General features: G+C 44.5%; 1 protein-coding gene across 3 annotated transcripts in view; it reads right to left on the bottom strand.

Moving 5' to 3' along the window:
• Positions 1–8719: 8719 nt before the first annotated feature.
• The window catches only part of LOC142661166 (DNA topoisomerase 1-like), a 90643-nt gene continuing 82493 nt past the window's right edge, over positions 8720–16869 (bottom strand). For all 3 annotated transcript variants that reach the window (XM_075838467.1, XM_075838466.1, XM_075838468.1), the window contains 6 exons: positions 16333–16401; positions 14120–14234; positions 12406–12533; positions 11594–11688; positions 9841–9990; positions 8720–9016 (listed from right to left, as the gene is read on the bottom strand). In XM_075838467.1, coding sequence (XP_075694582.1) covers positions 8914–9016; positions 9841–9990; positions 11594–11688; positions 12406–12533; positions 14120–14234; positions 16333–16401 — 660 coding nt within the window. In that variant the 3' untranslated portion in view covers positions 8720–8913. The remainder of the gene's footprint in view (positions 9017–9840; positions 9991–11593; positions 11689–12405; positions 12534–14119; positions 14235–16332; positions 16402–16869) is intronic.

Here is a 16869-nt window from a genome sequence, read left to right on the forward strand (position 1 = left end):
TATTTTCTATAGATTTCTAGAAAATCAGGGAGCCCAATCAGCTGACAATTTAAAAACTATGGTACAGCAGGACTAGTCCCTTATTTGTAGCGCTTTTACCTGAAAAAAAAATGAATGCCACATCTGCCCACAGGTTGTGTATTGCAGCTAAACCCAATTCGCTTCAATGGAGCAGAGTTGTAATGCTAGACCAGTCATTGACAGCGGACATGGTTTCTGGCACAAAGCAGCAATGAGGGGGATCTGACTCCGGATAGTGGTGCAGTTCTAGTCCAGGACCCTGGAGAGCCACCGGTTAGACCTCATGCACACGGCCGTGCCTGTAATCATGGCCTGCGATTGTGGGGCCGTAGCCCATGGTTTTCATGCCAGTCTCCTGTACAAAGTATGGGACGATGGCCTGTAAAATAGGACATGCTCTAATTCCTGGCACTGGTCTATGGCAGACACATCTGTAGCGATATGGAAAGGTGTCCGCAGCCAATAGAACTGGATGGGTCTAACTGTGGACTGTATTACGGTCTGCAATTATGTAGATTTATTTATGGCTGTGTGCATGAGGCCTTAGCTGGCAGTGGGTTTGTAGTTTCATGCCAAACCACCACCCAGCATGCCCACAATCTAGCATTAGCGGTATATTAAAGTTTCCTCCTCTGCTACCCTTAAGTATTATGGAGCAGACACGAGTTCTATTTAGTGTTACTACTGCCAGAACAATAAGATGGGTTTCAGGGTTTTCATTGGTCAAAAGAAATTTTCTTCACCTGTGCTTACTGCCCTCTGCTGGACACTACCATACATAGCCGCCTGTGTCATATACACTACACAGATTAATAGCACTTTGCAGATAGCCTTCATTTTCAAGAAACGGATACACTGAACTGTCAATCAGCTTTTCTAGTTCCCCAAATATGGTGACACCCAGCTTTCCCAGGCACCTGTAGGGTCAATTTTCCAGGAAAAAAAAAAATTGCTGTATCACTTAAATTGACCTTAATCTGGGGCAGCTGGTTGCCACATTAGTTTAGCAGTGGCCTTATTTTCACTCTGATTCTGTTCAGTGTATGGAAAAGCATTGTATAGATCACATTAAATCCATATCCCTGCAGCAGCATCCTGATGGAAGAAGCTTCTGGTAATGTAATGAGCAGCTGATAACTAATGTTTCTGGTGAGTAATTCACTAATTCGTCATTCCATTCCCCAGTTGCTTGGCAGGATTTCCTCGTGCCCTTTTGCTCTGGTTTTAGGTTTTTCACTCCTTGTCTGATCAAGAATCCATAAGTCCCATCAGTTTAGGTTTTTGGTAAAATAGGAATTAGACCTACCGGTAATTGTATTTCCAGGAATCCATCATGACAGCACTACAGGAGGTTGCCCTATTGACCTCTGTAGGGACAGGAAGACAGAGGTTAAAAGGCCCCTCCCACCACCCACTTGCCAGTGTTTTTCAATTACTACACCAGGATGGATGCAACCCTATTTTATGTCTAGGGATAATAACTGACATGTTAAATGCACAAATCAGAATTCAATAAGGGAGGGATGTAATGGTGCTGTCATGATGGAGTCCTGGAAATACAATTACCGGTAGGTCTAATTGCTATTTTCCAGTACATCCCTCATGACAGCACTACAGGAGCAATACCAGATTATAATGCTCAGGGCGGGACTACGGGTTGGAAGACCTTCCGTCCAAAACTTAAATCCGTATTGGACAGAACATCGAGCCTATGTTTGCAAAACGTATGATGGCTTGACCAAGTGGCAGCTCTGCAGATTTGGTCCATAGAGGCTTCTCTTCGTTCTGCCCAGGATGCTGAAACTGCCCTCGTTGAATGGGCTCTGATGCCTTGTGGGGCACATAGACCTTGGGACTTGTAGGCTTCTTGTATGGTAGTTTTTACCCATCTCGCTAGAGAGCCTTTTGAGGCTTTCTTTCCTCTATTCTTTCCCCCGAATAGGACAAATAGATTTTTATCTTGTCTCCAGGAGGAGGTTCTATCCAGATACTGAAGAATTGTTCGCCTGACATCCAGGCAATGGATTTTTCTTCTTGTTGGTTTTTTGGCTCTGGATAAAAGGAAGGTAGAATTATTTCTTCTCTATGGAAAGTGGTAGATACCTTTGGAATAAAGGAAGGGTCCAGCTTTAGGATGATCTTATCCTCATGTACTTTTAGGTACAGTTCTATGACCGACAGATTGGATTTCTCCTATCCTTCTTGCTGAAGTAATAGCGACTAAGAATGCAGCTTTTAGAGTTAAAAAATGCATACTAATTGTATCGAGTGGCTCAAAGGGGGGCTCATAGAGTTGTTAACACTACATTCAAATCCCAGGTAGGAACTGATTTCTTTAGGGAAGGTTTCAGTTTAGAGACCGCTTGAGTGAATCTTCTGATCCACTGATGTTCAGCCAGGGGAGTGTTAATTTTTTTTACCTAAGGCTGAAATCTGCACTTAAGGTACTAGGGCTAAGTCCTTTTTTGAATCCTGATTGTAAAAAAAAAACTAGGATTTTCGAAGTTGGGAGAAAAGGGGTCTGGTCCTGGGTCTCCATATCAGGAACAGAATTTCTTCCAAATTTTTTGATTTTTGAGGTAACTTCTTTATGACTTCATAAGATAGTTGAAATTACCTCGTCTGACAGACCGTGGTTCCTCAAGATCTGCCTTTCAGGATCCAGGCTGACAATTTCAGTTTCTATTCCCTGAAAGAATAAGGGACCCTGGGAGAGAAGATTCTCCCTGACTGGGAGCATGATGGGGTCTTCCAACGCTAGGTATTTTACGATTGGAAACCAACTTCTTTTTGGCCAATAGGGAAGAATAATGAGCTGTCAAATCTTCCTGGATTTTTCTTAATACCATTGGTATTAGAGGAAACGGAGGAAAGGTATAGGCTAGATCCATGCCCCAGGGTTGGGACAATGCATCTACTCCCAATGGGTTGTCTCTGAGATTTAGGGAGAAGAATGTCTCTACTTGGGAGTTTTTCCTTGTGGCAAACAGGTCTATTTGTGGATAACCCCATCTTTGGGTTAAGGACAGAAAGACTTCCCTGTTTAGGGACCATTCTCCAGGGTCTACTTTTTCCTGACTCAGGAAATCTGCTGAGCCTTTTAGGTGGACTGCAGAGACTGATAGGAAATTTTCTTCTGCCCAACTGAAAATTTGTGTAGGGAAGGCCTGAAAAAGAGTGTGTCTTGTTCCCCCTTCATGGCGAAGAAAGGACACCGCTGTTGTGTTGTCCGATAACATTCTTATATGCTTCCCTTTTATAATGGGTGAAGCTCTTATAAGTGTTTCCCATACGGCTTTTAGTTCTCTGAAGTTTGAGGACATCATCTTCATTTGAACAGACTGTGCCCTGAAAGTGTTGGTCTTGGATTACCGACCCCCAGCTGTGTTTGCTGGCATCTGTGGTAATCACTACATAAGGAGAAGTTCTCCAGGGGACTCCCTTGTCTATGTTGTTTGTGCAGAGCCACCACAGGAGGGATGATGTCACAGTCTCTGAAATTTGAATTCTTGAATTCAGGGAGTTCTGTTTTCAATCCCACTGGGACAAGATCAGATTCTGTAAGGGTCTGGAGTGAAATTGACTCCATGGAATAGATTGGATGCAAGACGTCATCATTCCCAACATCCGCATACATTCCCTTATGGAACAGGCGTCTTTCCCCCAAAATTTCCTTACTTCTGCCAGTAGGAATATTTGTTTCTCTCTTGGGAGGAAGGAATGCTGAAGGGAGGAGTCCAGCAGTACTCCTAAGAAGACCTTCTGTTTCTGGGGAGGAAGACTCGACTTCTGAAAGTTGATCATCAATCCCAATTCCTGTAGTAGGGAAAAAACCTGTGACCGATGACTGTCTAAGATAGACGGCGTATCTGCCGTCAACAAGAAGTCGTCTAGATATGGGATAATTACTATGCCCTGACTTCTTACGAATGCCATGATCTCTGCCATAATTTTTGTAAAAATTCTGGGGGCGGAGGAAATGCCGAAAGGGAGGCAGACAAACTGGAAGTGGAGAATGGAAGGACCGTCCTGAATTGCGAATCTGAGGAATCTCTGGTACGCGGGGTGGATAGGAACGTGATAATACGCATCCTTTAAATAGATCGTACACATTGATGCCTCTTCCCTTATTAGAGGAATAGGCGATCTGATAGACTCCATCTTGAATTTTCGATATTTCACCCACTTGTTTAGGACCTTCAGGTTGATTATTGTCCTGTAGGAACAGTTTGGTTTTTTGACTAAGAAGATTTTTGAATAGTGGCCTTTGAATTTTTTGTTGTGGAGAACTGGAGAAATGGCTCTCAATTTGTGTAGTTTCTGAACGTCCCGGATAAGGATCTGATGAAGATCTTTTGCTTGGTACTGGGTTATTAGAAATTTCTCTGGAGGAAAATTCTATTTTGTACCCTTCTTCTATGATCGTTAGAACCTAGGGGTTCTGGGTTATTCCCAACCATTTGGGATAAAATTGTAGGAGTCTTCCTCCCACGCTCTTGGCGTCATTGCATTGAGGTCTGAAATGAATTATTGGGGTTAAGGAGATATCCTCGACCCCTTCTTCCTTTGGGGTAACTCCAGCGACCGGACTTCCCTTTCCTGCTGTAGTTCTGTAAGGTAGGATCCCTCTGTTGGCGAAACCTCCCAAACGGAGGTTTTTTTTTTTGGTTTCTCTTCAGGAAACCCCTTTTTCCTATCTGCTGCATTATCCAGCATGTTATCAAGGAGAGGACCGAACATCAGAGACCCTGTAAACGGGATAGAACATAATTTGTTCTTGGACTTCGTATCTCCTGACCACATTTTGAGCCATAATGCTCTTCTAGCAGCATTTGAGAGAGCCCCATTCCTGGCAGCAAATCTAATGGTAGACGCCTCAGCGGAATCTAAGAATCCGGTTGCCATTTTTAGTAACGGTAGAGATTCTAGTAGCTCTTGTTATGATGTCTTCATCATCAAATGGGTCTCCAGCTGGTTTAACCATATAAACATTGCTCTTGCTACTGATGTGGCCGCGATATCAAAGCAGAGGAAGATTCCCACGCTCTTTTCAGTAGCCCGTCTGCCCTTCGGTCCATGGCGTCCTTCAACTGAGAGGAATCTTCAAATGGGATTGCGGGTTTTTTTTTTTTAAGCAACCCTGGATACTGGGACATCTACTTTTGGGATCTCATCCCAAGGTTTAGTGTCTTCTGGATCAAAGAGAAGTCTGTTTTTAAAATCTCTTGCAATGAAGAGCCTTTTTTCTGAATCTTCCCATTCAGTTGTCACCATTCTTTTGAGATTTTCATTTACCGGAAAAACCTTTGTTTTCTTTTCCATTAGACCTCCAAACATCTCATCCTGGATGGTATGTGGTTGGTCTTTTTCGGGAACATCCATGGTTTCCTGTATTGCCTGGATTAAGGTATCAGACATCTCGGAAGAGAAGAATTTTTTTTTCTCTGGAGTGGAAGAAGTTGAAGGCAAGAGTTCCTCTCCTTCTTCTAACTCACCCTCCGATAGGTAATAACACTCCTGCTCAGAGTCAGACCCCTGAGAAGGACAATATTTTTGATCCACTTCCATCCGTAGTCTTTTTGCCCAGGAGTGAGAGGAAGTTTGAGGGGCAAGGGAGGCTACTGACTGACTCACTTCTTCACGAATCATAGCCCTAAGTTCAGACATAAACGTTGGTTGTTCCTCTTTTAGTATTTTTGCAATACAATCCTGACAACTGTTTCCTATGTGACTCTGGCAATTTTTTTGCACAAGTCGCACATTTTTTAATCTTTTTATCAGTTTGTCTCAGAGGAATCTTTATCCTAGAGAAAAGATAAGGTAGGTAAAGTATGGTGTGCATACATAAGGAGTCATAACCTTAACCCCAAGGGTGAGACTCATGTGACCCTGGGACATATTTGGAGTTCTGTCAGGACGAGGAAGTTCCATACCGCGACAGGTAACATGCAATCCACAAAATCAATTCAAGTTATAGGTATCAGCTCTAACTACATACCTGTGCGTGTCTCTTTAAATGCGGGTGTTTAGAATTTCCTGCCTTCCAAGATGGCCACGGACCGGAAGTAGCCCGACGTCATTTCCGGTTGGCTATTCGTTGAGGTGCAGCCGCTCATAGCCGGCGTCTGAGGCTTGCTATGCGGTGCAGCGAGGATCCCTGCCGGTGCGTCCAAACCTATGGTGCTGCCGGTCCCCGCCTGGTCACGCAGCCAGGCCGAAGCCTACTTGGGAATCCCGAACCCCACACACTACCGGAACCCTGCCTAGGATTCCTCCGGTAGGTGTCTTAGGTTGGGAGCTAAGGGACCTCAGGGACCTCTCGTTCGAGGGGTGTTAGCCTAGGCTTTAGGGGGAAGAGAAGGGGGAGTGTACGGACCCCCCGATCTTGCCCCCTGCCCGAGTTTTTTCCTGCAGTAACACAGGAGCGACGTCTCTCTGCTCCTGACCCTGTAGGGACAGGAAGAACGCCGACAAGTGGGTGGTGGGAGGGGCCTTTTAACCTCTGTCTTCCTGTCCCTACAGAGGTCAATAGGGCAACCTCCTGTGCTGCCGTCATGAGGGATGTACTGGAAAAATGAGTCTAGAAAGCTGAGGATGCTGCTGCTGAACATCTTTACTATAAGGGTATGCTCACACTGCTTATTTACGGACTTAATTCGGGCGTTTTACGCCTCGATTTACATCCGAAAATGCGCCTCGATAGCATTGGCAAACATCTGCCCATTGAAAGCAATGGGCTGACGTTTGTCTGTTCACACGAGGCGTATATTTACGAGTCGCTGTCAAAAGACGGCGCGTAACTAGACGCCCTCGTCAAAGAAGTGCAGGACACTTCTTCAGACGTAAATGGAGCCGTTTTCCATGGACTCCATGGAAAACCAGCTCGTTACGTCCGTAATGGATGCGGCCTTCAAGCGCCTGCACATGCCGTTCTGGCTGAAATGATGGGGCTGGTTTCTCCTAGAAACAGCCCCGTTATTTCAGCCGTTACGGACGCTGCCGTGTGAACATACCCTAACACTGCTGTACCTTTAGCGCACAATTATAGGGGTGTTTGTTTTCCATCACTCTTCAGAGCCATTCATTTATGGGTGTTTACACTGAAGAACTCATTGACTGAGGCCCCATGCACATGTCTAGTAATGAATCTATAATTATAGATATCTGCAGACCCATTCAGCTCTAGGTCACTTGCACCTTTCTGGATATTTGCAGATGTGTCCACACCATAGAAATCTAAAATATAGAACTTGTCCTAGTCACAATTGCAGCACAGACCACCATGGGCAGGCACAGACTCCTGATGTAACACTTCCACCCCAGAACTATGGAGCAGATAGACCCCCATCCTTTGCTAAAGAAGCACAATGCATCAGATTGTAAGGATCTGTTCACACAAGGCAGATACACTGTGTAAAAGCACACCATGGATGCCACAGGGAATTCTGGTTGAAAAATTGTGTTGTGGTTTTTCGACTGGACTGCCAACTGCACATAAAAACACAAAAAAAAAAACACACAGCCTGGGATGACTTTTCATCCTATGTAACCACTGCAGCCTGTGATTGGCTGCAGCAATCACATGGGATGAAACATCATGGCTGGACACAGGTGCAGAGTGTTCTGGGTAAGTACGTGAGTTGTGATTTTTGCAGCGGAATCGCAGCTTTTCCACCACAAAAATTGCAACATCTGCTACTTTTTGCAGTTTCTACCTCCCATTGAACTGCATTGGGAAAATCCGAAACAAATTGACATTGTAGGTGCAAAAAAAAAAAAAAAAAAAAAAGCTAATTTATGAACGTTTTTCTGGCAGATGTTTTTTTTTTTTTTTTAACGCAGCGTATGGATGAGATTCGTTCAAATATCATTCACTTTGCTGCTACTGTATTATGCTGCGGATTTTCCACAATTAAATAAGTCATGAAAAATCTGCAGTATTTATGCTACATGTGAATCAGGCCTAAGAGCTCAGAGCATCGGCTGTGAGCCGACCTCCACCTGAATGGATAAGAACCCCTGTACCAAATTCCAAAGTCTAGTATAAGACTCCATTCACATCTGCATCAGAATGGGCTCTGCCAGGCTCTAACTCAAAAGGTGTCCATCAGCCACCAGTGGTTCCCATCATATAATGGATCTGGTACTGGTTTCCATTATAGTTTAGAAATGGGGCACAGATGTGTATGATCCATGGAAAGATTATTCATGTCCTATCTGTCCACGGATCGGAAAGTCGCCCACTGAAGTGAATGGGTCCATGAAAAATATTGGGTGCCACTCTGTTGTGTGCTTCATGGCATCTGAGTACCACTCAGGCTGTTTAACGGCCATTACAGCAACAGTCGGCACCAGCTCCATATTATCCGCCATGGTTTTGGACTGAAGTTTAACGTGTGAGGTTCTGGCGTCTACATTCGTCATCATCTTGGAGGGTCTCAGCCAGGAGCGTAGCTAGAGGGGCATGCTGAGGTAGTAATCACAACTGGGCTGTGGTGAACGAGGGGCACCATAAACTCCTGTTATATCAGAAAACTCCAGTATTATAAATGGTAGGTGAGGGGCCCTGTTTGCATTGGGGCCCCAGAGCTTCAAGTTACACCTCAGTGGCAAACACGCTCTCCCACGCCTGAAGTGGCTGATAACAGGGAAGAATAGATTGTCACGCCACATATTTTCAACATAATAAAGCAATGTGTTCGATATGGCGCATAAGACATTTATTTAACATGGTTTTAAATAGATTCAACCCGATCAATTATTAATAACGTACAAGCAGATAAAAACAAAGATCTAAAAGTCACACAAAAGTCTTGTGGTTGTGTTCAGTGCCATAAAATCAGTCTGAGAAGTGCAGAATAAAAAAAAAAAAAGTCTATGAACAGTCAATGGTTAAAAGAAAAAGTCAGTGTCCGTCATATGAACGGCCCAGGCAAACTTGTCCCGATGAGTCTTATTGTAGATTTTCTCCAGGCCCACTTCCCATCTCTTACACCTAATGTAAAAAAACAAAGCAAAAAGGCAAATGTATTATATAATATGTACATGCACATATCATCCCGCTGCTGGGACGGTCAGCGATCAGCTGTAATCTATAGTGAAACCTGGTAACAAATGTTCAATTTCCCTACAGCGCCACCACAGGGGAAATGAAGCATTACACAGCTCCTATTGGAATCAATGTGCTGTCCATGTAAAAACACAGACGCCAGGTCCTCCAGAGACGCTCTTTGTAGCAACTCTTCTCCGGTTAGAGGGGGGGGGTCCTCTATCAACTCAGAATTTACGAAGACCTCATGCACGCCAACGTGTTTTTGAGTCCGCAATTCACCCCCAAATCTGCGGGTGAATTGCAAACCCATTCATTTCTATGGGGTCATGCACACGACGGTTTCCACGGTCCATGCATGGGCCGGAAACCCAGACCACAAAAAGATAGGACAAGCCGTTATACGTTACGGGCTCATGGATTTCAATGTGCGCACAGTCCGTGAATTGCTGCCGGCCCGCGGACGACACTCTGTGGCCATCCGCGCCGCAATCACGGGCCCTGCACATGTGGCCTAAGAGCATTTAAAAGGGTTGTTTCGTTTAGAAAACCAATTTTCAATGATCCCATGAACCGGTCAATAAGATTTTACGCTCAAAAATGTCATTCCCCCCCCCCCCTATAATATAAGTGGTTTCCCCGTGTTAAATTGCATTGTGAGATGGATTGTGGCTTTGAATTGCTTCATATGCATTTTTTCATATATACCATCCGGTATCGCTCTCCTATAGAAGAACATATAGACTGTCCACAAGGAGAACATGACTCACCAGGCCACCGAGATCCTGGGATCCAGATAGTTTAGCTTGGAGGTGCTCAAGGCAATCTGTTTATTTTCTTCTTTATCAGTCGCCTGCACCTCCAATTTCATGATCTGCTCCTCCGCCCTACTGACGGCCTTCTTCTTGCTTTCCACAACCCTATGAGATGGCAGGAAGAAATGTGTCTTATCCATAAGGATGGCACAAAAACTCTAAAGTGCCTCCATAGCAGAACTTCATCTAATGCAAAAAATTACCAACAATTATCTAAAGGGGTTGACCAGTTTTCTGAAAATAAAGTTGGTTTATTGTACAATTCCACAACATTTCCAAAATCTCATCTTGTTGTCAGTGAATAGAAACATTCCAGAGGCTGAAAATCATCTGTATTACGTACACCTTAGGTTTGTTACACTAATGGAACTACGATCCAGGCATCTTTGTCAGTTGGACATGAATAAGACACTTTCAGCCACTAGATGCAATCAAGACTTTTCTATTCACCGACAGCAAGCCATGATCTTAAAAATTGTGGGAAATTGAATACACAGGTTATACAACTTCCTAAAAAAAATTCTTTCAAAGTATACATTTTGCATAAAACTGGAAAGTCCCATTAACTCATGAATGCACTAAGGGTCCAACATGGGCCGTGTAAACTGGCGCCAATTAACGAGACCGCTCGATTGGTCCTTTCACAAGGAGCTATGTTTGGGGACGAGGGATCGTCAGCATACATTTCCATCTCGTCAGCAGCACATCTTTCTGTTTACACAGGGTGATGTGCAGCCGACAATACTTCGTGCTGCAGAAACGATCTGATCAGCCGATGGACGAGCATCTCAGGGAAATGATTGGGAATGAGCGGTCACATGTAAACGCTTGTTTGCCCGATAATTGGTCTTTAGTTTGTCTCCCTAACCCTAGGTCTTCAGCAATGATAAGGAGCAGGCAGTCCCAAGTAAATCTGCTCCATTCAATAGACTCAGATGTCATAGGGATCTATTGGAGCATTTCAGATTACCACTGGCCCTGATGGTAGCCCAGACTCACAGGCGGACTATCACAACTGGTGCAGGGGACAAGTGGAGGAGTCGCCCATACCAAGCAATCAGGTTAGGGTATGTTCACACGCAGTGACCAAAAACGTCTGAAAATACGGAACTGTTTTCAGGCAAAAACAGCTCCTGATTTTGAGACTTTTTGTAGCAACTCGCGTTTTTTTCACAGTGTTTTTTACGGCCATTTTTTTGAGCGTTTTTTCAATGGAGTCAATTAAAAAACGCCTCCAAAAACGACCCAAGAAGTGTCCTGCACATCATTTTATGCGCCATATTTTGACAGCGACGCGTAAAATAAAGGCTCGTGGGAACAGAACATCGTAATTCCCATTGAAAGCAATGAGCAGATGTTTGTAGGCGTATTAGGGGCGTTTTTTCAGGCGTAAAACGCCCGAATTACATCTGAAAACACTGCGTGTGAACATACCCTTAGAATAAAAAGGAGAGATTAAATCTGATTGGTTCAACTTTTTTCACCAGATTTAACAAATTTCCACTTCGCATCGTGTATAGTCATGACTTCCGCTATTTATACGAGCTGCAGATATATGGAAGACTATGGATTAATATACAGGGGGAGCTGCAGATCCGCAAGTAAAACATCCCGTACTAATAGCAGCAATGAAAATCTCATCTGATAGGAGTAAAATACAAATCCTATTAAGAAACCATTTGGGGGCCAATGCGGGCACATTACATACTTCCTAAACTTTTCAGTGTCGTTTTCTTTAGCTTCTTTCTTGGCTTCTTTCAGCTCCTTCTTCGCCAATGAAATCTGTTCTTTTTTGGCCTCAATCTGGAGAGAGAGAATGAAGTATTGCATGTCAGACATATATATATATTTTTAATAAAAAGTATTAACAAAGTTACACAAAATACCTTATTTGAACAAATTTTTTGCCCTTCAAAGGATTACATAGCCTATACACCAGTATAGACCTAATACTTCTCACAGCTGAGGGTTTGCTACAATTGTATCCAGTCTACACTATCCTCTGTGGGCTAAATAAAACAGCAGAATGAATCTCTCTCCTGTCCTGATAGTTTGCTACAATGTATCAGTGTTTGCGATGATACCTTGTACCCAACACTGCTGCATTGTATCAAACTATCAGGACAGGAGAGGAATTAATGCTGCCGTTTTATTTAGCCCACAGAGGATAGTGTAGACTGGATACAATTGTATCCTCAGCTGTGGGAAATATTCGGTCTGTACAGGTTTTCAGCCTCTGGACGTAAAGAAGATTGTTCCCATTCACTGACAGAAAGCAGAGGTCTTGGATTAATTATGGCATCGAAACAAAAAATCAGAACTTTCCATCAGGAAATAACGAAGCTGTATTTACATAAAACTGTAAACCCCCTTTAAATTAGTTCGACCACTCCATAAAGTGGTCTGCAACATGGAACTCCAATCACGTTTCAAAACCGTTGGAGCGCCACATGTTGCAGAAACTGATCCAGCCTGTGATTGGCTACCACGGATGACATCATATCTCGTCACATTTCCCACCTTGGATCTTAGATTAGACATGGATTGATCAAACGTCTTTGGTGGTGCCCGTTGATGGTTGCAAAGTATAGCAACCGCTCTGTTGGCTCTGTTGTAAGACAGGATCTTCCCCGGGAGAGAGTCCTCCGCTGCGGGAATAACAAAAGCAAACATTTATAGGTGCATAGAATATATAAAGCGGTAAGTGTATATAGTCACGTACAGAATATATACATAGGATTCCATTACACGTGTATTATTTACATACTCTCCCCCTCCCCAGTCCAGCCACGGATGACACCTGCCTATACGAGATTTCCTACCCACGAATGAAATCAGATCTACAGGTTGAGGAGGAGCAACATTAGATCCGAGGGGAGTTAAAGGAACACGCTGGGGAAGACTGATTTACTGTATTATGCCTCGTGCAGAGCCGGATAGAAGTTACATGTATTGCTGCCTATCCGGCTTGATCTCCAGAGCAGACAGAGCAGTGCGGAGAAGCTTTATTCTGCAGCAAGCTGCCCCCAGCTAGAGACTGAGCTTAGCTCCTGTTCACATCACGCTGGTGTTTAACATTTAGTGTGCACACCTCGAAAGCTCCAGACGTACAGGCTAGACGTGTCCATAGGGTTACAGTCGCCCGACGGAGGCCAAAATAACATCCTTTTAACCTCAGGCCAGTATACCTCAGTATACAGCAAAAGAGGGAAAAAAAAAAGCATGGAATAGCATGGCATAGTAGACGACATTACATATACTGTACAGTATAAGTGTATTCTACTGAATAAGTATCAAATTAAGCCTTTGGATGGCAATACCACTGTATAGCACCAGTTTAACGTATACGTTCGGTGTACATATTAAAAGGAGGCCATAAATGTGATTGTGAACAGGGCCTTAGGCTGCTCCAGAACTTTGAGAGGTTTAAGAAAATAGATGCCTCCGAGTATATATGCGTTTTCTCTTGTATTTTGTATTTGGGTAGTCATGAGAGAACAGGATCAAAGGAGGACGACGAGGAGGAGATGGTTTAGAATTATAAAAAAAAGATTTTTTTGTTCCAGGAATAGACGGACACAGAAAACAGGGAGAGCCTGTGCAAGAACATTTGGGCTTCTTGCTTTCCAACTGTACCCGGTGGCGGTCATACGGCACCTTCTTCACAGCTCTCCAGAGAGACCCTCGCCAATGTGTCAACCCACTAATAGGAGCCATGGAAGCATTAGACGCAATCCCTTGTATTCAATCTGAGAGTGATATTTTTCTCCAAAGGTGGTGGTGGTGGCCCCTTCCTAAAGGGCCCCTGGCGCTGCACATCGGGTATGTCCACCCTCAGTCCCAGCAGAACAGGAAGGGGCTTTCCTGCAGCACTAGGAGCAGTGTCCAGAACGGCTGGTTAGAATCGAATTTATTATATATTCTTCAGGCAGTTCGGTCATTTTATTTGAATATTTGTTTAAACTTTAATATCTATTACATCTCGGAGGAATTCACAGCATTCGTGTCAAAACAAGCAAAGAACTGCTCATTAAAGCTAATGCACGGTTTTAATACGGATGCATATAACGAACTGCCCGATCTGGGGAATTTATGTAAATCTATAAACAGTAACACTTTATTTAACAACTAGCCATTAGCAAAAAAAGAAAGTTTTAATACAAAGTCTGGTGCAGGTTGTATAACATAACCGCGCAGCGCACACAGGGCTACGGATCAAGTGGTGAAGTCTTACAATCAGTCAGTTCCTGCAGCTGCTGTTGCAGAGTGATCGAGGCGTTGTATGTCCTGAAAACCTTTGCGGTCAGTCCTTCCATCAGGGATTGCAAGTGTTTATTCAGTATTGGTGTCTGCAAAAAATATAAAAAAAAAAAAAACATGTTTTTTTTTCCTTGTGCCCCATCCTTTATATAGGACCCGTCCCCAAACAATAGAATTTAAAAATCACAAATGGTGCACACGACTCCCTTCACCATACCTAAACATGAATACAGATCCCCTAAATAAATACATACCCTCTAAACAAAGAGACCCCAAACCAAACCCCAGACCAGGCAGACCACCAGGTTGTCTGCAGTGGCATCAGACTGAAGAGGACTGCAGGAACGTGGTGAGTATGTTGAGAGGAAGTAGCGCATCCAGGAGATATGCTTACTCCTTCTGAGTCCGGGAGATCTCCCCATTTTCTTTAAAAAAAAAGTCTCCCAGACATTCCGGTGGAGATGGCAACTATGGATACCGTCTTGTGGGAGAGTGGTTGTTACTTGCTCGCCCCCTTCCCATCCGCATTTGTCCAGCAAGAGCAAAGAGAAGACCCGTTGTGGACATTTAGATGAGGATGGCAACCAGGGCCGGCTTGAGAATCTTGGCACAATGCTTACTCATTGCCATGGGCCGCCCAATCCCAGTAGACCCTAGGAACTTTCCAGGTTCTAAATGCATTCTTGTAAAAAAAAAATTGCCACTAATATACTCTAAACCAGGGGTCCTAAACTGGCAGAGCAGGGAGCTATCAGCTCCTGGCTCCACCAGGTTACAGGCAATGTTAGGCCTGCAGCCCATAAGACGCCAGGACAGGATCCCTGCGCAGGCCAGTGCGATGAAGTCTATGCATTGCGCCGGCCTACGCAAGGGTCCCGTCTCGACGTTTCATGGGCGACACCCTCTCCAGGGGGAAGATAAGCCTCAGTTTTCTGCCGCTGATCCACGGGTCAGAATTGGCTATGGCAAATCCAATCCGTATAAATATAGCCTTACTCTTGGTGCTCAGCTCCCACCTTCACCTGATGACAGACCCAGGTAAGTGAACCTTCACTGAAAATAGTTGCGTACCCCTACTCTAAAACTGCAGCCTGTTGCAAAACTACAACTCCCAGCATTCTTTGGCAGCCTGCAGCCATGCTGAAACTTCTAGTTTTGCAGCAGCTACAGAGCCATATGTTGGGGACAATGGTCTGATGCCTTTATTTTTCCTTATTTTCTTATTGCCTCCTTGGTGCGGGAACATACAAGGATTTCTGGCTTCCAAGAATTGAAAAAGAAAATTGGTCGCACAGGGAAGCCCGACAGTTAGGGTATGTTCACACGTGCACGTCCGTTACGGCCGAAATTACGGGGCTGTTTTCAGGAGAAAACAGCCCCGTCATTAAAGGCTGTAACGGCATGTGCAGGCGCTTGAACGCCGCGTCCATTACGGACGTAATTGGCGCTGCTTTTCATTGGAGTCAATGAATAACGGCTCCAATTACGTCCCAAGAAGTGACAGGACACTTCTTTGGCGCGGGCGTCTATTTACGCGCCGTCTTTTGACAGCGGCGCGTAAATATACGCCTCGTGTGAACAGACAAACGTCAGCCCATTGCTTTCAATGGGCAGATGTTTGTCAATGCATTCAAGCCGTAATTTCAGACGTAATTCCAGGCGTAAAACACCCGAATTACGTCCGTAATTTGGCCGTGTGAACATACCCTTATTGAAGCACAGTGTAAGGACGTGATAAAAAGGTCCATTCTGCGCATCACACACCAAGTTTTTCGTGCCTCCAATCTGCATGCCAATTGTATATTTCTCGCACACCAGGAGGACAACTAAATTAATTTGCAGAACAAAACATATTTCCCTGGATTTGGACGACGGCCATGTGCGATTATCTATGAACAGCGATAACATTGCTCCTTGCCCCCTGTATCATGGTTATTCTAGCTCCGAGGCATAAACACGCAGCGACTGCCATTTTGCAGTCCCTCTAGGTTTTACCTTCGGCATGGCAAGGCTGCTGTGCCCCATGTTGCCCACTGAGTCTTTCAGGAGGAGAGACAATGGCACGACTCCCTCTCTATGGGAATTCTTCCACCAGCTGATGACAGAGCGGCCAAGAGCTGCCAGCTTTAATAGATCTCTGGTAATCAGGAGCCTCTGTGAGGGCTCTACAAGGGTTAATACACTCACGTTCAGTCTGTCAAATAGATCATCTCCTTCCTGCTTATTCTCCATAAACAGCTGAAGGTTTTTAAACACCTGAAAAAAACCAAAATAAAAACTAAGGCAGATCATCATTCAACAAACTCCCGAGGTGGACGATACCCAGGGCCGGTCTTAGGCCCCATGCACAAGACCATAGGTTTCATCCGTAATTGCGGATCCATTCTATAGGTCACGGACACCTTTCAGTATATTTACGGATGTGTGTCTGTGCCCTAGAAATGATCCACAAATGATAGAACATGTCCTATTTTTGCGGACGGCTACGGAGGTGGATCCGTGGCCGTCCGTAATTGCAGAAGCGTTGCCATGCGGCGCTAGGGGATTACCAAGGATTCCTCCCTAGTGTTTTTTTGCGGATCCGTAAAGACAGATGCACGACAGACCGTATTTGCAGACAGCGTGCTGTATATCCGGATCCATATTTGCGGACAGTAAAAACCATTACGGTAGTGTGCATGCGGCCTTATAGAAAATGGGGCCAGACGCAATAAAAATTGAGCC

This window comes from Rhinoderma darwinii, chromosome 9, assembly GCF_050947455.1.
Source record: "Rhinoderma darwinii isolate aRhiDar2 chromosome 9, aRhiDar2.hap1, whole genome shotgun sequence".
In the NCBI taxonomy this organism is placed as follows: Eukaryota; Metazoa; Chordata; class Amphibia; order Anura; family Rhinodermatidae; genus Rhinoderma; species Rhinoderma darwinii.